A 24,465-nucleotide genomic window follows, 5' to 3' on the forward strand; every position below is an offset into this window, starting at 1 on the left:
CCGGGATTATTCTACTAGAAAATTAATTCTAGATTTGTCCCACGGTCGTTCAGCTTTCGCACACGCGCAAACTATCCGAGTTTCTTTCGCCACGGAAATTGTTGTTTTGCGCCGTTGGCCGCAAAAGTATCCTAGCCATATCGAACCTTTTATATATATACATAAATATATTTATATTAAGTGATTGATGATCTTTAAAATTTAAAATTGTATTCTATCTCGATGACGTTCTAGTAGATTTTAGTAGATTTACTGTCAATGGTTGATCAAAGAAAAGTGTAATTATTCTTGGATTCTGAAAGAATGTATTTAATTGTACATTTTTTAAAACTATCTTCAATTAAAGTGATTACTTTAACTTACTTTTAAATCCTCTTTCATATTTACATTAAAATAAACAATTCTAAAATTAAATTCATCTTGTATCTTGAATATACTACATTTTCATTTGAAAATTATTATTCTCTAAAATAAAACAAATATATAAATTAAAACTCCTATTAAATTAATCCACAAGCATCTCTAATTAGACATAAAAAGCCGCCATATCATTTAATTTTAATCCTACATTTTATCTTTTTACAATATCTAATCCTAATTATCATTAAATTTCTTAACGAAAAAATTTATTAATAATTGTCATTGATCAATCAAAGACACACTTATTATAATATCCCTTGCATTCGAACAATCTACCAATTATCCACCACAATTTACACATCACCGAGGCATCATTGTTATCGAAATCGAGGCGGTCTCCACGAATCCACCGCCGACTTTTTCCCTCCCTCCCTCCCCCCGCTTTATCGCGCCGGCAATCTCCACTGTACGAAGACAATGAAGGGATCCAACGATCATTACCAGAAACGATACGCGTTTTCCGGTCGCAAATCAATTCGCTCTCGCGTTTATGGTCGCATCCCCGTGGCGCGGCCGGTAGTCACGGGGGTGGATGATAGTCATCCCCTGGATCATGCCGGTGGGGCAAAAGCAACCATGATCACGCACACACAGCCGCGCCTCGTCACGCCCGGTGACCGCAACTATACTACAGGAATACCCTGGACGAGGACACCGTGGTGGCCCATCCAACCCCCCGAATCCAGGGATAACAGTGCCACTACGAATTGTCGTGCCGTCCAAACCAACGCTTATTATCCGCGTTTCGGAGAGCAATTCTGAATTCTCTGTGGTGCCTCGTTTCGTTGACCCCTTGTCTTAACCCTTTTTCTTCAATCAAGTTTGTTTCTTTGGGATCGAACGAGATTGAATTTGTTAAAAGAAGAAATTTTCCAAGGGTTGTTTGTAAGCTTCGATCTGGAATTTAACAAATTTTGAAGTATTTATGGACGAGGTACATGAAGATACAAAAATAGGGGGAATTTGATCATTGGAGGATCTTCGAAGAGAAGTCTTTGAAATTAGAATACTTTTAAGACGAGTCAAAATCAAACTTTCTCACGCTCGACTGGCTTTCGTTAATCGAAGAAAAAGCCGGTTCCTTTCCCAATTCCAATGGATCCTCGCAAGAACAACGATGCAAAACGTGTTGACCCGGCTGCCTGTTCGAACCACTTCCGCCACGTTTCTCATTCGAAGCCTTCCGTCATTCCAAGGGAGAAGCGTGAAGTGGACGTATCGTTACTTATCTTCACGGTTCTTTCTATTCCAGCCGGGTAAGTAAGTGGCTCCATTTGAATCGGATCCGCGACGTGGACGTGGAACGCGACCATTGGCGATTGGACACTCTTGATGATCGGTTAATCACGTCGTTCGAGCGGAACGCGCGAGACGAATTAATTCGACGATAGTCGGCTATGGTCCGCGAGAAAAAGATTGGATTGGAAGAAGAAAAAAGAATTGGAAAACTAAACTGCTTCGTTATTACGAGCAATCTGGATTAGGGATAGGTTATCGACATAGATAAAATATTCGTGTGATCCAAGTGTTGATCGAAATATTATTGAAATATTCAAAGGATTAAACAGAGCTTGGTACTATTTGTAATTCAGAATAAAAGTAAATGAAGTTGAATCATCATTTGTTCTAGTCATTCAAACACGATTTATAATTTCATCGATCAATATTATTTCACAAAGTGACAATTATAATTTGGTAGAAATAGAACGATGTGCAAAATATTCGAAATACATACTGTGATGTTTGAAACGTAAGACGAGTCTCTGTTTCTTCAACCGCGTTCATATTCAAATTTCTTTTATTCAATAGTTAATACTTTGATGAGGAAGAACCAATAAAAGATTGATTTCATCGCGCGTAATATCTATCTTTGAATCATATTTTAATAACCATATCACGATTTCATCCTCACTCAATGGCGATGCAATACAAGGACGTAGGAATACAGATGTTGAGGAAAAAAAAGCAAGCAACGAATGACGAAACGTTATCCATTTCCTTCTATTATGAATCATAATAATAATAACCTAATTTTTAAAAACAATGAAACTTTATTTATTGCTACTTTGCATCGATTGTTAAATAAGATGGACGCTCGAAATGTTTTCGTATTTTTTTTAAATATGCTCTCGAGGAAGGGAAAAAAAGATGAAGCTGAAGTCGAAATCTCGTCGACATCGAATCTACCGAGCAATAAAAAAGGGGAGGGGGAAAAAATATTTTAAAACTTTCGCGAACGGGTGTGTAGATTCCACGGCATCGGTCACACGATATTTCTCCACCAGCTTTGTTCCTGTATTACATTACGATCTGGCGTTACGTATTGCCGGCGTACGCTGGAAATACGCTAGACTTTATTATTCGGTCGTTTGAAAAATAGAAATGGAAAAGTGGGGTGCCCCCTCCTCCTCTTATTTTTCTGAAATTTGCCACTGTCGCCCATCTAATTTAATAACAGTAAAAAGTTAGAGGGAATCAATTTTAAAAAAGATAAAATACAACCCTTTCGTTTTATTCCGTTATCGTTTTCGTCGTTAACCTCGAATTCCAGGGGAAACGAGCTCTTAACTCCTCATTTGGATGAATTGAAAATTGTAAAAAGAAAAAAAAGAAGATTCTGGTTATATTTTTCGAAAATTCTACTATTCCTAATTTTTCTAATTCAATCTGAATTTTCTGGATAAATAAATAAGTATTATAATAATTATAAGAAAAAATTTAATTCAGATTCCTCTCTTGGATAATTCAAAAATCGTCATCCCTTTCTAATTTTAATAAGAAATGTTCCTCGCGGAAAATTTAAAGAGAAAATTTAAAACGACAGAAAGGGTAAAATTTTCGTAAATTTAGGGATAAAAGTAACGGTGAACAGATATCGAGGATTTTTCCTCTGTTCGAAAACGTGGGGCAAATTCCCCCGCAATTACACGGATAATTTTCCCCGTTCAATGAAAGGGATTGGTCGCGGAACGATTCAGCGCTGCGATGCGCGCCCGTTGACCGCGCCGTTCTTGTTAATGTTTCATAATTATTATCATGCCATTAATTCGAACGGAACTGGCGGACAACCGCTTCGAAAACGACACTCCTATGCCCTATGCGTAATTAATACACGCGTATTTCTGAAAACTCTCTCTATCGTTCGCAATCGTCCTCCTCCTTTCTCCCTCTCTCTCTGTTTTTTTTCTTTCTACAAGAATAGAAAAAGGTTTCCTCGATCTCTCGCCAACTGTCCACTTTTTTCCCCTCCCTCCTCCCCCGTTTCGGACACACTTTTCCCTCTTCACGCGCGATTACGCCGGATTCTCGCTTTCGTTCGCTCCGCCGGAAGTTGTGCTCGACAACCCACCCTTTTTCTCCTCCACGGATTTGAATTTTTCCGATCGAGGATTTCTCTTCTCGATTCTCGCCTGATTGTGGACGAGGTAAAGTGAAGAGAGGAGAAGATTCGTTCAAACGTTTGCCTAGCAAATTTTTTTTTTCGAAAAAAGGAATTTCATTTCGAAGATTTCGCGCGAGGATTTGTTCAACGTTTCACACGCGAATTTGGAAAACGTATAAACACGAGAGGATCGAACGCGCATTCGCTTTTTTTATCGACGGAACCGAACGAGGATCGCGAGATTTCTCGAACGACGATGCAGATTTGTCGCCAACCGATGGACCGTCCATCGACTTTCCTTGCCTCTATTATTCCACGGACCGATTGATCCGCAACAGAGATATCCGAGAGAAATTGATTTTTACGCTAACGAGTTCGCTCTCACGATCGACTCGAGAAGAGAGTTGATTGTTTCTGCTTTTTTTTTCCGCCCCTAACCGCTTCTTGCTCGACTGTCCATTTCTATTCTTCATTAAAAATAGGAAGCCTCTCTTCTAACCTAGTTCGCGCGAAACCACTTGGTCGTTTTTCTTTTATAGCATTATAGCGTTTCAATTACCTATAATAATATATATACATCTACCTTAAAATTAAGCAAAATGTAGCAAACGAAACGAAAAGAGAAAAGAGGCAATATTCCATACAAGTGCACGTGTGGTCAGCTTACAGGTGTAGTATTCCATCATGTTCTGATTGTAGCGATAGGCGGTGCTGAGGTCCATCTCGGCCCCTCAGTAGCCGACGGCCGTCGGCTGTGGGAATCCAGCTGGAGCTTCCTCTCCACGATTTCGCTCGCGCCGCGTGCAAACTCTCTCAAACTCCCCCGGCGAAGAACACGGCGCTCAGTCCTTCTTCCACTATCTCCTCTCTCTTTCTTTTCTTTCTTTCTTTCCAAGTCTTGTGCCGGCTATCTGGTTTACGGAGCGGCGGTACAATGACCGTCATCAGGAGCGTCTTTGTGCCGGACGACGGGTGGCTTCGACCAGCACCCGGTCGGCCGTCGAAGGCTCATCTTCGACACCCGAATCTCGAAATATCTACGATCTATCCCGTCCGACTTGTTCCCTCACACCACTGAACCACCAGGCATCACTGAACTCCACTCGACCCGCACCGTGTCCACAATCGCGGCGAATCCTCGACGCGGTTTTCGCCTCTCTTCCGCGTCATCGTTCTTCCGTCATTCGCGTAACAACAATAATATTCTCTTCTTCTTCTCCTGTTCGAATATCTCTGGAGGATTACTTATATACTTTTATATTATACTCAAGGGGGTGGAACAAGTTAATCACTTTTCTCACTATCCTATCCAGCACTTGAGTATTCTCACTTCACCGTATCCGAGGGAGGACGATCACTTCTTCCCGTATTCCTTTCTCCATCCCCCTTTTTCTCAACAATCAACCGGGTCACAACAATCCATCCCGAAGAGACGAGAGAAAGTGATGGACAGATAGATAAAAGGAGAGATAGACCGGTTGTTTATCTCTTGGAGGAAGGAACTTTCGACCGAGAAATTGATAACAACAAAAGATACTAATCGCCGATACCGAGGAAAGGAAGGAAGGGAAGAAGAAAGGAAGGACGATCCTTTCGGGGAAGGAGGGAGGGAGGGGGGAGAGCGATCCGTTGAACGCTCGCCAACGAAGCAAGCCCGTGAAAGGGAGGCTTGGCTCGTCGTCGCGTGGTTTTCGAGAGAAGAAGAAGAAAAAAAAGTAGAAGAAGAAGGAGAAGAAGAAGAAAAAGAGGTCTCTTCTCCCGGTCACGTCCGACTCTCTCTCGTTATCGTTATCAGCCGCGGTGACACGGTGGCTGGACCCCAAAAAGCGGCACGGCCGTGCTGGCGACAACGACGTGAAAGCACGGGACGAGGGCTTCTGGCTCACGGGCACACGTGACTCGGCCAAGCTTTTCGACCCCCGCCTCTCCCGTCGAGCTTTCATCCCCACGCGCCTCGCAACCCCGCCTTTCGCATCCCTCGGCCAGCATCCAGCCGGGAGGATCCCGGCCACGGATTGGCCCGTGCCTGGATCACGTGGGGAGGGGGGCCGAGGTGGGGCGGCTACGCGGGGTTTCTACGGAAACGGCTTGAGCGTCGCGCGGGATAACGTCGTTATTGGCATCCACCGCCGCCGCCGTGGGACGGGGAGGGGTGGGGAGGGGAGGGAAGAAGGGAAGAAGAATCGCGAAAATCCGTGGGATGGTGGATGGTGGCAAAGGTTGCGAAATAAACCGTTCGCCGGCTGGTCTACCGCCAACAGTCCCACGCGAAATCACGCGGCGCGCACCCCCGGCGAGCGCCGCTTATTCATGAGCTGCTGCGTCCCTCTCCGAGGGAGAGAGGAATCTTCGAAACCTCTTTTGCTCTCCTTGGACACCGTGTCTCGCCTTATCGATTTTATTTATTTAAGAGTTTCCCTTTGTCGCTCCACTTCTTCCCAAAACACCACCTTCGTTTCTTTTTTTTCTTTCACTCTCTCTTTTCCGGAGAAAATCTCTCTTCTTTTCTTTTCTTCCTTTCGAAAACTCACTCGCACGACTATTGTTATGTTATACAAACAATAATTTCGAAACAACGTTGTAACGAACAGTTTTGGAGGAGGTGCACTCGGAGGCGGTTAATCACGGGACTGATTACGTGCAACGCTGCTGTCCACGGCTCTTCTCGTGAGGAGAGGAGAGCGGGAAGGGAGGAAAGGGCTAGGAATCCGCAAGTAAACGCGTGTCATAGTGGGGGGAGGAGAGGAGTGGGTGGGGCGGGATACTGGTTTTACAAAAGTATACGAGCTGGGGATACTTTTCCTTGGGAACACGACTCGTCTATATACATATATATATATAATCTGGTGTGGTGTAACATTTATCTATAATCCATAGATGCTTATTCGCCGGAAGAAACTTATCACTTTTATGCAGGCCATAACTCGAAAGTTGGGCAATGCGCGCGAATGCATTCCCAATTACCCTTCGAGCGATTCGCCCGAATCGCTCATCCCTTGCCCCTCCCCTCCATCACCACGATTTTTACCCATCTCATCCCCCTCCCTCCGAGTTATTTGCCCGGCCAAACTTTCGCGTATATCGCGTGTATCGAGGATTTATGGATAAAAAACGCTTTGACCGCGATCCAGAAGGGAAAAAATATCTATTACGCGTTCTTAATACACGTAGAAATAGAAGTAAAGTTTATTAAACTTGTTTGTTACTTTCCTTTTTTCACGATCACTCATCTAACAGCTTCTTCCAACCCTAAAATCCCTCCTTTCACTAGAACAAATTATTACAGTGATGAGACAATAATCGATCTCGAGAAGCGAAAGAATATCTGAGACGAGGCATAGATTCGCAACGATATCACGATTCGAAGACTCTATCGTAAATGGTGCATGAAACGGAGAGAGAGAGAGAGGCAAAAAAAAGAAAAAGGAAGAAAGGAGATCTTCTTCTGGAGGAGAAAAGGCGGCGACCCCCCACCTGTCTAAAAATGTGTATCGCTCTGGGAAGGTCTGGGACCCGGGAATCAGCCGGAAGGTGCGGTCAGCCATGGTGCGGCGTCGGTGGGACCGCCGTTGGGCCGCGAATCTCACAAGGGTCCGGTTTACATTCGAGTTCGCTCTTTCACGACTCCATTCCTCCACCTTTCCAACTTCGTAAAGGTGGTTGTTCCACCTCCGCCGCCTCTGCTGTTTCGTTCACAGGGAGCCCCCTCTTCCTTCTCCTCTTCCTCGACACTAGATACGTGAGATCGGGAAACGCGTCCATGTCATGTTTGCGTAACCGGCGTAGCCTGACACTCGAGGTAGCCGCCGGGGATCCCGTCGTAATTTCCTAGCAGCCCGATTCTGCGTTTTCGATTGTCCCTCCCCGCTCGCTTGGATCGATTACCGCATCCTGTTACATCCACGGCTACTTCTTTTTTTTTTTTTTACAACCTTTCCAAGGATGAAAGCTCCACCACGATGATTCAATCTTTCTCCAATTTTTCAAAGGATCTCAATTCTGGATTTCGAGTTGTTTGTTTATTAACCAGATTTAAGAAGAGTCTTAACAATAATAGATATTTATTTATATATTCATGTGTGTTTCTCACGTTATTGTAAAATATAGAAAATTCTTCTCCTTTTCTACAAAGATCTCTAATTTGTTATGTATATATGTAATTCGGTGTCAAATCTCTTTAAATCCTCCTCCCTCCAAATGTCAGAAGTGGAGCAAGCCGATTTCCCATGTCAGAAGAATCACCCTCGGAGGAGGAAGAATTCCTGGAGTTCACCTGCCCCAAATGGAACAAAGGGTGGTGCCGCCGTTGGCAACAGGGATCCATTCGTCATTATCGCGGTCGGCCGACCTAATCTCTCGAGGATCTCACGAGAGATTACAGTTTGGCATATCATTTTGGCTGGGACGAACGAGCGGCTTGGCCCGCGTTGACGGGCAATATGTCCTCTACATGAGTGCGCCGGCACTCGACGTGAGACGGCACATCTCGAATTTGGGGAGGCCCGCCACGGTATTCAAAGTGTGCAAGGGGCGATGGTGGTTTCGGTAGAGCGGGAGGAGGGAGGGCAGATGCAGATGAGCTAGTTGCTCCGGGTGCATCGATCATTGGGGTGGGTTGCTCTTGCTCTCTTGGATGGGCCAGATCTGTGGCTGGCTGGCTCCTTCCTAATCCGTCGGGCAAACGGATATCAAGCATGTATTAATCCGATTTATCATTGGAGATTGGGAAATTTTCGCGAGTTTGCGCTTTTTTTCGAGATATTTATTCGTCAATCGAATTGAATTAATTAAAATATTTAAAAGGCGTGTTTATTAGACGAAATTTATCGATTATATATCGTTTTATTTTAAAACTCGAATATTTCTCGAAAGAATTTTAGATATTTTAAATAAAAAGGGGTATTATGATAAAATATATTGTTTATTATATTCATTATTTAATTCTAACATTTAACGGCCCAATACTTAATCTTTTTTAAAGACGCGATAAAATTCCAAAGAATTCGAAACAGGTATATATATATATATAGACTATAAAATACTTTCTAGTAGCCAGTAAAATTTTTTTATACCTTCTTCAATTCTCTGTCCAGAGATAAATTATTAAAAAGAAAAAAGGAAAGCCAAATACAACTCGAGACAATATTTCTTTTTCCTTTTTTCAATCAAAATTCATATAAAAAATCTATCGAATCTATTTTATATATATACTCTCCACTTTGATTTAAATATACGAGAGATATTTTTCGCGAAAAGAAACACGCCACGAATCTTAAAATCGAGAAATTCACCCGGAATTTCATTAGCCCAGTCCCCAATTAGAGAAACTTCTGCGGTGATTCCGCGAGAATTATTTTTCTGTTTGCCGTCGCGCGGCCAGAGATAATGGGTCTCCGATGAGAATCTCGTCCGCGGCAAAAACGATCTGTCCGAACGACGAGAGAGAGAAGAGAGAATAAAAAAGGAAAATAGAGGAAAAAGCAACGGGCGAATTTATCCCCCTGTTGGCTCGCCGCTCTCGAAACCGCAAAAACCCCGAGTGCTCTTCGCGGAATTCGGCGACTATTCCGCAAAAGATTAACCCCTAACCGTGTCAAAGAGAGAGAAAGAGAGAAGGAGTGGAGCGATAACTTACGAGATTTGATGTAAATAGCGCGCTCGCTTATTTCGCGAGTTAAAAAAAATACGAGGGAGGGGGAATAAGGAAGGAGAGATGGAGAGTTTTTTCTTTTCCTTTTTTTCTTTCTTTTGCGTAATGAAAGCAATCAATTCAAGCTCCCTGGCTGCAACAACCGTACACTCCCCGTGGAAGGGAGGATCCAACCAGCCCCTCTCTCTCTCCTTCCTTCCTTCTCCCTCTTAGATGCTCGACAGAGAGGGAGGGAGAGAAAAAAAGGTAGGGGTAGTAACTCAGTCTCGCCTTGCCACCCTCTTTCTCGCCGCCCTAACGGTGGCCGGACCACTTTTGTAGTCATCATAAAATGCCCTGCTTTCAAGTTCCGACGATTGCTACTCTCTCTCTCTCCTCCTCCCTTCTGCCCCAACCCCGAATCGAGGTGGTAGGAAGTAACGAAGTGGTGAGTTCGGTGCGAGGGTTCAGTGAGAGGAGGGGAAGGGCGGAAGCGAGAGGTGGAACAGGTTAATCCTGAGCATTTTCCAACTGGGATGGATGGAGGGAGGGAGAGGTGGATCGGTGGATGGTATCTCTTTAAAACAGCGGTAAAGTATCGTTAATCTTGGAAGGAGGGTCTCTTACTTTCGCCGGGACAAACTAGTTGGACACATCCGCTTGATACAAAAATAAATTGCGATCCGCCGCGATACGTCTTGCCTCTCCCCTTGCCGATCCCTTTATCGCGCGATCATCTTTCTTCGAGGCGGCTCCATTTTCCTTCGTTTTTGAAGACGGTATGCGGAATTGTGGAGATCGCGATTACGATTTTCGGATCGTGTCTTTTTTTACAAATCTTAGATATTTAAAGAAACGGGGATGAAAATGAAAGTAACAATGGAATTTTTAAATTTAAGTTAAGAGAGATCGTGTCTCTTTTTGTTATATTCATAAATACTTTTCGGATCGTTTCTTTTTTTACAAATTTTAGATATTTAAAGAAACGGGGATGAAAATGAAAGTAACAATGGAATTTTTAAATTTAAGTTAAGAGAGATCGTGTCTCTTTTTGTTAGATTCATAAATACTTTTCAGATCGTTTCTTTTTTTACAAATTTTAGATATTTAAAGAAACGGGGATGAAAATGAAAGTAACGATGGAATTAAAATTTAAGTTAAGAGAGATCGCGTCTCTTTTTGTTAGATTCATAAGTACTTTAAATTCCTCAACTATATATTCGAATCTTGATTTCTTCTCGCTATAAGAGAACAATAATGGAAGGAAGAAATTAAGTCGTATCTTTTCATCGTGTTAAGGAAATTTTTACAAATCGGGGAGGGAGGAGGGGGATTTCGAGCGATGACGAAGGAAATATTTGGTAAATGTTACGAGAATGGAATGATGAAACGTAGTCCCCGCGGGAAATGCTAAATGTCAAACACGCCCCCGTCCCCAGGAGAGCTAAAGGCCACAGGAATCATAATACGATTACGCGTTGTCCGTCATCCCCTTGTTTAGAGGCGATTATTACCCTGTGCGTGTCTACTGCCAATTTTTCGACAAATTATTGTTCTCTTACAGCGAGAAGAAATTAAGATTCAAATATATGAGGAATTTTACTTTATAGAAATTAATTAAAGTATTTATGAATCTAACAAAAACATTTTCTTTCCTCTATTCTTTCAAGTTTCGAATACAATTTTATTAATTGATTTTTACAATGGTAAAATTTTGCTTTATCTCGTTTACTATTACAAAATTGAGAATTTGAGAAAAAGGAAAGAAACGTTGTGGAAATAATATCTTACCGAAATATTAATTATGATAATCATCTCCAAAATTTAAATCTTAATATCTTTTTTACAATATTCAATTTTACAATTATTAATTAATAACAACAACAATAGATCGTGAACAATTTGTGTACGACTGTCAGCGACTTGAGATGATAGAATAAAATAAAGAGAAATAACTCACTGTAGAATAAAACCGGCCATTGAAGAAGGTCCGTTTGCTTGTTGCTTTGTCCGCTTGTATCCCACACTTGTATCACGTCTATCACCACGCACATCTTCTTTATCTCCTTACTCGGCCATTTTACAATAAAAGGAATAATAATTCAACTACTACGATCCACGCGCGACGATCTAATATAAACGATACGCACGATTACAGAGCGTTCCGTCCGTCGCTCGATCAGCGATACTACTACACCGGGTTATTCAATGGATTGTCAAGTTTCTGGATTCGAATAATATTTACTATTTACGCGCGTGTCTTTCGCTCGAGCGAAATTCGTTGCACCGAATCATACGTATAATAATAATACGTGTAATCGAGTCGCGTGCCAGTTTGATCGATAAAACGATGATCCTTCCTATCCGTAAAAATATACCGATATCTCTGGTAAAAAAATTGTACGATTCGAAGAGAAATATTTCGAGGATATCTCGAAGGAACTGAAACATTTTTCTTTTTATATATAATCGATTATTTCATTTTCATTTTTCAAAACGATATAGATAGATCATCGATTATATAATTATCATTTCCAACAACGAACGAATCTATTCCTCCGAAATCAAATCGCGTATTCATCCATAAAAATATCCTCGAAGGGTTGGTTATGAGCGAGTCCCCGGATCGATAGCTTTTAAAATGTTTTGGCAAATCGAGGTGGCCACCCCTTTTCCCCCCTGGAATAGAGTATCGCGATGGAACATTAGGAGGGATATATTTGGCCGATGTAGCAATAATTTCCATGCATATATACACGTAGGTGGTGCAGTGACGGCACATAGATCACAAGGGCTCGCCGACACGCGACAGCACGTGCTTCCCTGCGACCGCTTTTCTCTCTCTCTCTCTTCCCTCCCCCGCGTGCCTGTGCACTTAGGGCGAACTTCATGAGCTTTCCACCCACCGCAAACGACAAACCACTCGAGTGGATCCCCCTTGGACGTGGCATAACCCTTCTTCCACCCATTACTGCGATGCTATTCATGCTTAATACAACGGATCTCCGGGATTTATCCTCGAAACTCCTGGAAACTCTATGGATAGATGTTCCTTTTTTTTGAAGAGAAAAGTGTATTGTTCTCTTTTTTCCCTTTTAACTCGATTGCTCCAACAAGAGCCATTGATGAAATTTAGATTCGTGTAAGATTCGAAAAGTTTCTTTAATCCCAACGTCTGAAAGATAAGGGATGTTCCTATTATTATTATTATATTTTTTTTTTGAAGAGAAAGGTGTATTCTTTTCTTTTTTCCCTTTTAATTCGATTGCTCCAACAAAAATTGATGAAATTTAGATTCGTGTAAGAAAAAGTTTCTTTAATCCCAATGTCTGAAAGATAAGGGATGTTCCTATTATTATTATTATTATTTTTTTTGCGATTCAATCAATACCTTATCTTTCAGAGGTTGGAGATTATTAAAGAAACTTTTCCTTACTAATCGAATCATCAAATTTCATCGATGGCTTTTGTTGATGAGCAATTGAAAAAAAAAAGTTAGTGTCAAGGATTGCTCGCAAATCGCAACCAAACGCATTAATTACGATCGGGACACCCTCCCCCAAGATTGATATTCGAATCGAGGGGGATCGTCGGCCCCGGATCTCTTCTTTCTGGCTGGAAAGGTGGTGATGCGGCGGCGGTGAATAAGGGTGGGTGGCGTGCCTCCAGAGGGTTTAACCGGGGGGTTGGTGCATATTTCACGGTCGGTGGTCCCATCTCGCGGAGACAATCTGAACCAGCGCGGATACATCATCGCGTGACGCCACGTAATAACCTCTTGGGCGACCGCCTTTCAAAACCCTCTTATTTATTCATCTCACCTCGTGCTCGCTCTGTCACGCTCATCCCTTCTTACTTCTTCTCTTCATCCTCACGATTATACGAACCCTCCTGGAGGAAAATTCGAAGGGATTCCATCGAATTCTGATCGACCATTCTATCTTTTTCCTTTTTCCTTTCGATATTTTCGAAAATTTATTTTATATATCTTGCATAATTTTGGAATCGATAAAATATTGTGACTGATTTTTTTGAATATCTCTTATCGAACATACAAACGAAACATTTTATGTTACGTGTGCATTATATATTTGCACGTTATATTACCAAATTTAATTGTTCCAATTAAATCCAACCACCATTAACCGCAATGATGTAACTGCAAATCCACCAACTTGTGAACGACGTAATAAAACTTTCGTTAATTTTAAAATATCCAAAATATCCCCCTTTTCTCGCTGCAAGAAACGATTTTATATACCATTCATGGAATTCTGGGTAACACGTTTCGTAAATTGCGCTCGTTACTTCGCGGGAATCCGAGCAACGACGATTCTCGAATAATTAGCAGACGAGGGAAGCCTGGCCGAACGAAGTAGCATCGATCAGCCTAGGGAGGCTGCCTAGGCATTCCTCGAATAGCGTCTAATCCATCAGCGAATTCACGTATCGCTTACCACGTGCTCGCCCTCGTCTTTTTCCTTTTCCTCCTCCCTGTTGGACATCCTAGGGCCGCCTTCGTCGCCAGATGTTGCCGCGTTAGTACGTCGACGAAGGATCCCCGCTCGCGAAAACGAAACGCGAAACAGCCTACTTTTCACCCCAACGTTTCCCAGAACGCTCCTCCTCTCGCCAATTACTTTTTATTCTCATCCGTACTCCTCGTCTCTGTATTAACCTGAGAATAAGAATTAATCGGATGGATCTCGATTGTGGATTGATTTGTTTCGGAGTATTCGATTTAAAAAATATTTTTCGACTCGTTTCTTAAACTCGATTGAAATTAAAAATCGAGTTAATCTGAATCGTATGAATCTTCGTCAAAGATCCATTTCCAGCCCCTTTCCCCCTCCTATCTTGATTTTTCGAAGAAAATTGCATGTGAGAGAGGATTGTCGATAACTTAAACGTCAAGATCACGAGTGGGTATTGAATGTGGAATCAGAGTATATTCTTTCGCAATTTTTTTTTTTTCACGATCCGATAAATGTGCGACCTGAAATTGGTCTCGACGATTCGATCGTGGAAAGTGGTGGCAGAATTAATGGGTAGGAAAGAAAGGTAGGGTATTTCTGTTCTTCGACGCGAGAAATATCGCCGCAACGGCCCTCCTCCCCGTTAAGATAATAATAATCTTATACTCGCGCGAATCCTCCTCCTCCTCCTCGCGAGACGCGTGCGCGTGCGAGACCCGTTGTGTCGACACACGTACTTGACTCTTCTCGTGTAACACGGCCGCGGCAGAAAGGCTATTTGTCGGATGACAAACGAGCGTCGGGCTACGTGGGTGGCTTCGCCTCGCGCGGCAAATGGTGAGCACCGCTCCGTGTCGCCGCTCTCTCTCTTCCTCTTTCTCTCTTCGTGAAAATCGGTCTTGGTATCCAACGATTTGGAATTTCGAGATTTATTTCCACCTAATCCGGGATGCAAGAAGGAGGAGGAGGAGGAGGATTTGGATGGAGTTTCACAAACAAGACGATCGATTCTGACGAACGGATCTTTTTCTCGGAGAGGAGAGCAGTTTAATCTGTAACGATCTTCCCCTCTCGAGGAGAGGATGAATAGATAGGTAGATTGGGATCGTCTTGGCCCAGGTATTTCTGCCCATTAAATGCAAGTAGCGAGCGAAGATTTGGAACGCTTTCGCGGCTATTTCGAGCTCTGCCGATTTTTCCTTTTTCTTCAATTAACGCAGTCAAGAGTTCGCTTTATTTATACAAGCTCTACAATGTGTATGTTCAATCCTTTCGAATTAATCGAAATTGATTGTAATCATAATTCCTTTCCCTGAAACACGATAATACTCTAAAATCCTATTCTCTCTACCAAAGAAAAAGAATTCCTTTTCTTCCTTCTATCTTCATCCTATCAAAAAATATCAAAGAATCACCACCAAACAGAAGAGGGTGGTTAAAAACGGAAAGAAGGGAAGGCAAATTATATTCGTTGGATACAGGTTTTCCTTTTTTCTCAATTAACGCAGTCAAGAGTTCGCTTTATTTATACAAACTCTACAATGTGTATGCTCAATCCTTTCGAAATTGATTGTAATCATAATTCCTTTCTCTTGAGATAATACTCTAAAATTCACATTCTCTCTACCAAAGAAAAAGAATTCCTTTTCTTCTATCCTCATCCTATGAAAAAATATTGGATTGGCAATTAAGTAATTGCAGATTTCACTCATAGATGGCTTCAGTTGAATTTTTAGGTTTGCTGGCGTAGTCCAAATGTAAAACACATTTTGTTATTTGATAGTTGGCAATTCAGCTGTCAATCAGTTTTTTCAAAAAAGTTTTTCGATCGTTTGCGTAGTTTTCGTTTGGCGTTCGTTGAAAAATGGAAAATCAAAAGGAACATTATCATCATATTTTGTTTTTTTATTTTCGCAAAGGGAAAAACGCATCGCAAGCTCACAAAAAATTATGCGCTGTTTATGGCGACGAAGCCTTAAAAGAATGGCAGTGTCAAAATTGGTTTGACAAATTTCGTTCTGATGATTTTTCACTCAAAGACTGATTCAGTTTTTTGTTAATAAAAACCAAAAGTTTTATGAACGTGGGATTATGATGCTGCCTGAAAGATGGCAAAAGGTCATTGATCAAAATGGGCAACACATTACAGAATAAAGTTATTTAGTTCCATGAAAAAATTGTCTTTGATTTTCTAAAAAAAATCCGCAATTACTTAGTTGCCAACCCAATATCAAAGAATCACCACCAAGGGGTGGTTAAAAAGAAGGGAAGGCAAATTATATTCGTTGGATACAGGTTTTCCTTTTTTCTTAATTAACGCAGTTAAGAGTTCGCTTTATTTATACAAGCTCTACAATGTATATATTCAATCCTTTCGAATTAATCGAAATCGATTGTAATCATAATTCCTTTCCTTCATTCTATCCTCATTCTGTCGAAAAATATCAAAGAACCACCACCAAACAGAAGAGGGTGGTTAAAAACAGAAAGAAGGGAAGGCAAATTATATTCGTTGGATACAGGTTTTCCTTTTTTCTCAATTAACGCAGTTAAGAATTCGCTTTATTTATACAAATTCTACAATGTATATATTCAATCCTTTCGAAATTGATTGTAATCATAATTACTTTCTCTTGAGATAATACTCTAAAATTCACAATCCCATTCTCTCTACCAAAGAAAAAGAATTCCTTTCCTTCCTTCTATCCTCATTCTGTCGAAAAATATCAAAGAACCACCACCAAACAGAAGAGGGTGGTTAAAAACGGAGAGAAGGGAAGGCAAATTATATTCGTTGGATACAGGTTTTCCTTTTTTCTCAATTAACGCAGTCAAGAGTTCAATCAAGTTCCTATCAAAGAATCACCACCAAGGGGTGGTTAAAAACGGAAAGAAGGGAAGGCAAATTATATTCGTTGGATACAGGTTTGTCCGCCGGTAGATCAGCGCCTGTATCATAGCTCAGGTAGTCGCACGTACATCGAGACTGGATGCATTTCGGTAACGCACACCCACGTTAAGCGCGTATATATGTGTGGCCGGGAGGCACATAATGTCTAATGGGGGTGATTGTGCTCGCGCTCCGTGACGGATCAATCTGCCACCCCCTTCGACCCCTCTGCTCCGAGGAGAGGAGGCTCCGAGGGAGAAGAGGGACGCGGCGGGAGCGACAGAGACAGGGGTCCAGAACCCTTAGCCCGGAACCCAGCCACGGACTCGCGTGGATAACGTGCCCTATTCGTCATATACGTGGTTGGGATTAGAGAAACGTTATTAATCGACCTGCGTCCACGCTCGAATCGCGCTTCGCGAATTCCCCTCCCCTCCTCTCTGTACGGTTAACCGACAGGGGTGTGGAGAAGACCGTGGAAATCTGTTTGAAGGGCGATCCTGCGGTGATTAACCAACCTCGTCACGCTGTTTCTTGTTAATCGACAGCCAACTTCGATTCCTTCTTGAAACGATTTTAATTAATAATATTCGCATTCACAGTCAAGGCGATCACCAATGATGGAATGCTTCGATCTTTGAAAGCTACAGGTCGACGTGTGTAAAATACGATTTAAATCCTGGCCTCCTCCAGGAAAAGGAGGCAATTTTAATTACGACGACTTTCCTGCGACCCGATATCTCTGAACACCCAACTAGTTGACCAGGAAACGCAATATTTTAGAACGCGCGTAGATATATATATATTCTCGCGTATAACCTGTTCCATACCGTGCACACGCGGTTTTACGCGGGCTCTGGAAGCGGGTTGTAACGAGGCGATCTCTCATATCGAGCCGCCCACGTGCACAGCGACGTTGACACGAACACGCGTGTTCGAAGGAAACGCGACGATCGAGGGCAAGAATATGCGAGCGATCTATGGATCGTGAGACACACTTTGGCGGGCCTTTTAGTCGCCAGCCTCTCCGTTAGACTTGTTTCATACATTATCGTTGGAATTATTAAGGAAAATGGAAGAATTGATTCCAAATTTTCACGAATTTCCCATTTTGATGTAATCATTTGAAAATTAAAAGCTTGTTTAATGGTTAATTATTCTAACGATTTGCGCGCAAGTAGGTGGGAATAATTAAGATATTGAGAAATGATTTGAGAGGGGATAATGTTAAATATTCAAATTGAAATGAAATATGGCGGTGTTCGGTGTAACAAATGGAAAGATAACCCGGTCGCAGGCTCTCGATTTTTCCTGTCCTTTGAGACACGTGTAGTAGATCGTGGACTGACGCAAACCGATTCACGCAGCTTTACAACAAGTATCTAATTATGCCATGTGTTGTGCGATTTAACACTACGATAACTTTATAACAATCCTCTATCTAGATATCTGGTCTATCTCCAGCTTGTCGTATATCAACATTAATATCGTACGATAAATAACCGAAATATGAGTAACAGACTAGTATTCTAAATCATCGACACCGCGTATCTAAATCTGCCTCACCTTTTAGCTGTGCGACCATTGCCCACAACCCAGATACTTGTTGCCTACTATCCATTCTGATTGGCAATATTTATCCAACATCCAACGCGCACCCGCGTATTGCATATCTATACATCTAATACCACATTCTTTCCCAGTTTACGCATAACTTTCTAAGCGATCAATGAAAGGACAGGATCGTTTACCATTGAAACACCATGCAACGTGGAAGGTTAAACAACGAGCGATCGCGATTCCAACATTCGTTATTTCGCCCGAAACAACGATTTCGATTTAAAATCCTTCTTAAAAATTTACTCCTAGTATTATTTTATCCTCGCTATTATTTTTCTTTTCATCTCGTGGGAATTTATTCGATGTGTTTATATTGAAAAGATATATATAATTGATTTGATCTCGAAGATAAACTTCCGGTACAATGTTCGATTTCGTTCTTACCAACCGAGGCTCACCGCGACAAAAGACACCCATGTTTCGAGACATAGATGGCAGCAGAAGGTTCTCGCTCCATTTCTGACCCGACGATTATTTTTACATTTTTTTTTATTCTTGGAAAGAAATTAATTCCACAATTTTCGAGATAAAATATTTTATATCTGAATTTCGTTTAATGCAATCTTTTAGATATTATAGAAAGAACGAATAGAATTTTTTGCTTTGGAAAAAGAGACAAGCTCGCGGGACAAAAAGTTAAACGAGCCCACTCATTTGTATTTTATCGTTATTGATACTTCAATAACAATAAGCATGGAACAAGGCTGTCCAAGATTCCCGGTAAATTTATAGCCTAAGAAAATTGCTCGAACGTTTGTCCTCGTTTCTTTTTTAACCCATCTAAAACGGCATCGAAGCCAGATGAACTAATGGCAAGGATTGGATATCGTGATCTTAATATCGTTTCAGGATGTAAGCAGTCGAATCTGGGACGTGTATTATTTATTCCTCGATTTGTAATCGCAATCTCAATAAGTCGTATAAATACGTCTAACGATTGTTTTCCATATTCCCGATCATTGATCGTGACGCGTATTTTCGACGCGTGTGATTGACAACCGTTGATTGAGCTCGAATAAGAAGCAAAGTAATTAGAAATCTTGTTATTATAGTTTTCTCTCCATTCCATCAAGGATCAAGCGCGGCGGAGGACAGAAAAATCCAGGCCGAGTTTCGACTCGGATTACCAAGGTCGGATTGCACTTTAAATATCCAATTTGTTAGAAATGATTCTTGGAAAAATGCTTTGTAATCTCGCACCGGCCAACAGATTGCCCGACTTTTTACCGCTCTTCGAACAGATAATCGAAGAACTTGTTATTATCGAGTATCACAATTAATCCACGTACCTTTTCTTTAGATGTCAATTTAAAATCGTTATTGATTTATTGATTTGAAATTCTCTAAATGAAAACTTGATCAAATTAACAGTTTCTTCATTCACCCGAATACAATCCTTCGAAACAACGCCTAACTCAATTTTCCAAAAATCATACTTTTCCACAATTTAGCTTGGCAAATTCTCGAAAGTAAAAATTCGCTTTCCGCGAATCGGACGGGTTTTCGAAAAATCGTTGGAGAAAATCGGATCGATATCCGCGATGCGATCTCTGCGGTCTCGCGTCCACGACGATAATTGACTCCGCCTGTTCGTCCACGCCGCATTACATTATAAATGCGCGCTACCTACCCGTCGCTGCTGTCCGTGTTGGTAGTTAAGAAGTGGCTGGATCCTCGACGTGACGTGTTACAGTTGCTTTAACCGCAACAACAACGCGCCTCCGACCGCAGGAACCCTTTATTTCGCTCTTTACTCCTTCTGGCCCTCGCGCCGCTCTGCTCGAGTTCAAACCTCGCCCATAATTACTCTCTCCCTCTCTCTCTCTCTCTCTCTCTCTCGGCGATGATACCAATGGTATCGATCATCATCCACCCTTTCGATTCCTCCACGAGCGGCCATAATCCCCATTAGCCGGCGTAATTACCCTCGTATTACGTTCTACGAAACGTCTCCTCTCGAGCTACTTCTTTTTCTTTCGTTTCTTCTTCTTTATCGTTTTTTATTTTCCTTCTTTCGAATCGTTGTTTCGAAAAAGAGGGGGTGGACACGCGTCTTGGAAACGTTTTTGGGAGCAAGGTTAAAATTGTAGGAAGAATTGTAAGGATAATTGTACGGTTATATTCAGAAGCGTCGATTAATCACACTATGAAAAATGTATTATTCACAAGACGAGTTAATAAAGTGTAATTATCACTTTCAATTCTTCCACAGCTATTCAATCCGCTAGTTTTTATCGGATCAACAATACAATAAATCCATCGAGAACTTCCTTATTATTACAACAATCTCTCGTATCTCCTTTGCAATCTCGTTTCAATCTCTTTAATAAAAATTGCGTCTTCATTTCATTTTCCCGAAATACGATTAAAAATTTGTGCGAAACATGATCTTCGAAGCTTCTTGTCAAAATCGCTTCTTCTAACGCCTGCCCTCGTTGTAAATCACGCGAGCACCGGAGGCGTGGATTTATTTTAGAGTCGATTTCGTGGCATCGGCTCACAGAGGATGAGTCATGGCTGTATTGTTCGGCCGGACGAGAAGATACAACACAAATCATTTCCTGCCGTATCCCTATCTGTCTGCCTTCGCGCTTACGCGCCAACCGTGCGTGCGTGCGTGCGTGCGTTGCACGCGTGTGGTTCCGCAACAACATCTCACGCTCGAGCGGGCGCGTCGCCCAGCTAGTCGAATAGATAGTCTTCTCTCGAGAGGAGGAGGAGAGCCACGTGCCTTTTGCCACCTGCGATTTACTTCGATTTCCACGGATCTGTCACGAGAAACGAACGAGATCCTCGACTTCTTTCTCCATTCGTATTAACTTGACATTCTTATAATTCTTAAAAAATAATTTCAATAATTCCTGCATTCCTCTTTAATATAAAAGTACACGTACTTTTATAAAGGGTGTCCCAAAATTAATGGAAGATTTGAATTAAATATAAAAGAGAGTTTTTAGTATGACTTGATGCAAAAATGGCGGCAAATTCAAATGTAAGAAGCAATAAATTTAACAACAACTAGAAGATTAGCCCTGTCGGTGAGTTGAGACGCGGCAACGATTCGTTTAACAGATGCCAGCCATCTCTGGAACAGGGCCCAACGGCTGGCCATAATATTTCCCCCCTTGTCGGAGGGCGAATGTTGCCGCTTCTTCATCCGCGTATCGGAAGCTTGTTCTGCCTTTACACCGGTTAATTTGTCGTCTCCGCAACGCTGAATTTCCACCTTCGTGTGTCTCGATTCTATTAATTCAATTATATGGAGGAAGTTGAGGCCGACCGATAACGAATCGTTTCCTCCTCTGATCACCCCTTGCCATTAATTATTAGTAGTGGCTCGGGGAAAAACTTGGGTTTTTCGAACGAATAAAAGCAGGCTCCAATTTATGAAGTTGTAAAATTTGTTTTCGAGGTCTTTTCGAGGTCTTTTTGGTTTCGAATGGAATTTATGAAAATTCTTTCGGCTCGTAAATAAGCGAAGCTTGTCTTAATTGGTTCGATATTCTCGAGATCCTCGAGGTGGAAATGATTACTCAATGATAAGCTAAGATTGAGAATATCTGTTGGTTCGTAAAAAATTGTTATTAATTTTTCTTTTTCGTTTCAGGGAAACGTTTCTCAGAGGAGGGACAAAAGTAATTTACGAGCATCGAGGAAAAATCCTAGCGAACATCCACGAGTTTTGTTTCGTATAAATAAATAGGAAAGGTTGTTCGCAATCCGTTCCAGAAAACAGAACCTGTTGCGACATGCAAAATGAGATAACGATCGAAACTTCTCAAAGTTCGTCATGGTCTTGCGATTTTGTAGGAGGAATCGATTAATAACGGATCGCGATGTGCTATGGTGTATCCATCCTCCTGAATAAAAAAAAAAATATCCTTATCCTAAGAGTGCGAAGTTTTCGCATTCTTCTTCACAGATTACAACAAATAAACCTGTTCCTAGATCTGGTTACTACAACAAATAAATAAATCAAACCTGTTTCCAGTTCTAGTTTCTAATCTCCAAAAAAAAAAAAAGATTTTAAAATCTACCACAGAATTTAAACTATTTCGAAAATAAAAAAGGAGGAAGAAGATACCACATATTTTAATCTGCCCTCTTTTAATCTCTTTCTCCACAATTGTGCACAATTACATCCTTCAAAACTCCTCTATCACCAATCGATAAAGATGATGAGAAAAAGAAGAGGGAACAAGCTTAATCCCAATAACCGAGATCGATCCTCGTTAAACCAGGATGCCTGCTCCCGGCGAGCATAAAGAACCAACCCTATCCAGGAGACGACATCGTCCAAGAGTCGTCGCTGTCCCATATAAATAACTAACCTACGTACGTATCTAGCACAGCAGGGAGAGTTCCTCTTCCCCTCATCAACCGGTCCCCCCGGTAATGACATGATTGCATACCATCGTTCCTTTCGTACCCCCTCCCTCCCTCTCCTCGTACGCAAGGGGAAGCCCTTTCCTTTTTAACAAGATACCGAGGAGTTCGGTTTTACAGCGCAGCGCAGCGAGTTCGAAGAGGGCGGTTAGGAAAAAGCCTATATAGGAATACCTACGGAACTTTGTATATAAACCGCGAATAAATCGTCTAATCTAATTGATACGGAGGCCGCGGTATGCGGGCTCAGCTTCAGCTACACGCTTAAAACGGTCGTTGTTAAGTAGCCTGGGCTGGGAGTCAGATAGCCGTTGCCTCGGTTGAAGGAAAAACGATGCCGAGGTGGGCAGCATTAGGAAGAAGAGGAGGAGGAAAAAGGAAGGAGAAAAAGGAAAGGTGCAGCAGCATCTCGTGCAGCCACTGGTGCTGGGATGAGAAATGTTTTCCTCGCGGCTCGAACTCGCTCGAGGGTAGGGTAAAGCTCTCCTCTGGCGGACCACTCTCTGGTTTTTGAAACGCTTCCGCAGGGAGTGGTATCTCTGATCGTTGATAGGACTGTCTTAAACGTCTTCATCTTGGAAGATTTTTCTTCTTCTTTTTTTTCCTCCATCGATTTGGGGGAAAAGGAAAGAAGGAATGGGAAATTTGTCTTTTATTATTATTACTTGCGTTACTTTCCATCCAGTGGAGGATGGTTTGTTAATTTATCGGGGAGGAGGGGGGTTATTGGAATATCGAATAGCTCGGGAAGAAACCGGTTCGTTTAACGATTTCTGATACCGATATCGAGCGTGACCACCGCCAGATATCTGCAACTGTTGCGTAACTGTTGCGTTGCGTATGCACGAATCGCAGGTTATCTTTTCTACTAGGTGAGGGGAGGGGTATTCCTCTACGCTTTTCCACGGCCAATTTAGCGTATCTTCGACGATTTTTGAATCGTGGAAAATCGAATTGATCCGTTGCGGAATAGATTTTATTGCCAGTTTGGAATTTATTATTATAAGAGGTGTAATCCAAGAGGTGAGAAACCGTAGGTGTACCAGTTGCATTAACTGGGGAAGAAGTGCTCTTGAACATTCGTTTCCCGTTTTAAAATGGATCAACACGATCGTACGATACGATTTTACGAAGAATTTGCATTCCGAAGAAGAGTTGAACTCGTGTTGCATTTTATTATCCTCCCTTTTTTTTTTACTTGGAACGGTTGATACGGTTGAAGTGGAAGTTTGCCAAGTTTGAATATTTTTTTTTGAGACGATAAACACGTCGATTTCTTCTAAATCGATTTGATAATTGTGTCTATAGAGTCGAATTAATTTACATTACTTAAGAAATTAATAATAATTATAATTGAAGAAACTGACATCAATGTTATTATATCATATTCTTTAAAGTCATTATGATAAATTCGTGTCTAAAAACAGTTTCTCTCATTACTGTCTCATTATCATACTTCGAGCTACGTTTATCTACATTAGAATACTGTTTCGAATTGCAAAATACACAGCTATCCAATAATTATATTACAATCTATCGATTCGAAAGGTAATTTAAAAAAAATTCTCGAACAATTTATTCACTTGATCGATAATAATCGCTGATAATTTTCTTTCCGATCGATCTCTTTCGCCTATTTAAGATCGAATTTCTCCAACCCTCC

At 41.6% G+C, this 24,465-nt stretch overlaps 1 protein-coding gene and 1 long non-coding RNA gene across 10 annotated transcripts in view; one reads left to right on the forward strand and one right to left on the reverse strand.

Annotated features, from left to right (window-relative positions):
• The window catches only part of LOC113218725, a 53,311-nt gene extending 30,911 nt beyond the window's left edge, over window positions 1–22,400 (forward strand). Inside the window, exon 3 of the long non-coding RNA XR_003304529.1 lies at window positions 22,024–22,400. This is a non-coding gene — a long non-coding RNA (uncharacterized LOC113218725). The remainder of the gene's footprint in view (window positions 1–22,023) is intronic.
• The window catches only part of LOC726761 (paired box protein Pax-5), a 142,289-nt gene that overhangs the window by 27,683 nt on the left and 90,141 nt on the right, over window positions 1–24,465 (reverse strand). The window contains exon 1 of one of the 9 annotated variants that reach the window (XM_026440171.1): window positions 4,470–5,713. The exons of the other annotated variants lie outside the window; for them this stretch is intronic. Within the exon in view, the coding sequence (XP_026295956.1) occupies window positions 4,470–4,524 (55 nt within the window). The 5' untranslated portion in view covers window positions 4,525–5,713. Of the gene's footprint in view, window positions 1–4,469; window positions 5,714–24,465 lie in introns of those variants that run through there. 9 annotated transcript variants of the gene reach the window in all.

The sequence above is a fragment of the Apis mellifera genome, linkage group LG4, assembly GCF_003254395.2.
Source record: "Apis mellifera strain DH4 linkage group LG4, Amel_HAv3.1, whole genome shotgun sequence".
Taxonomy (NCBI): Eukaryota; Metazoa; Arthropoda; class Insecta; order Hymenoptera; family Apidae; genus Apis; species Apis mellifera.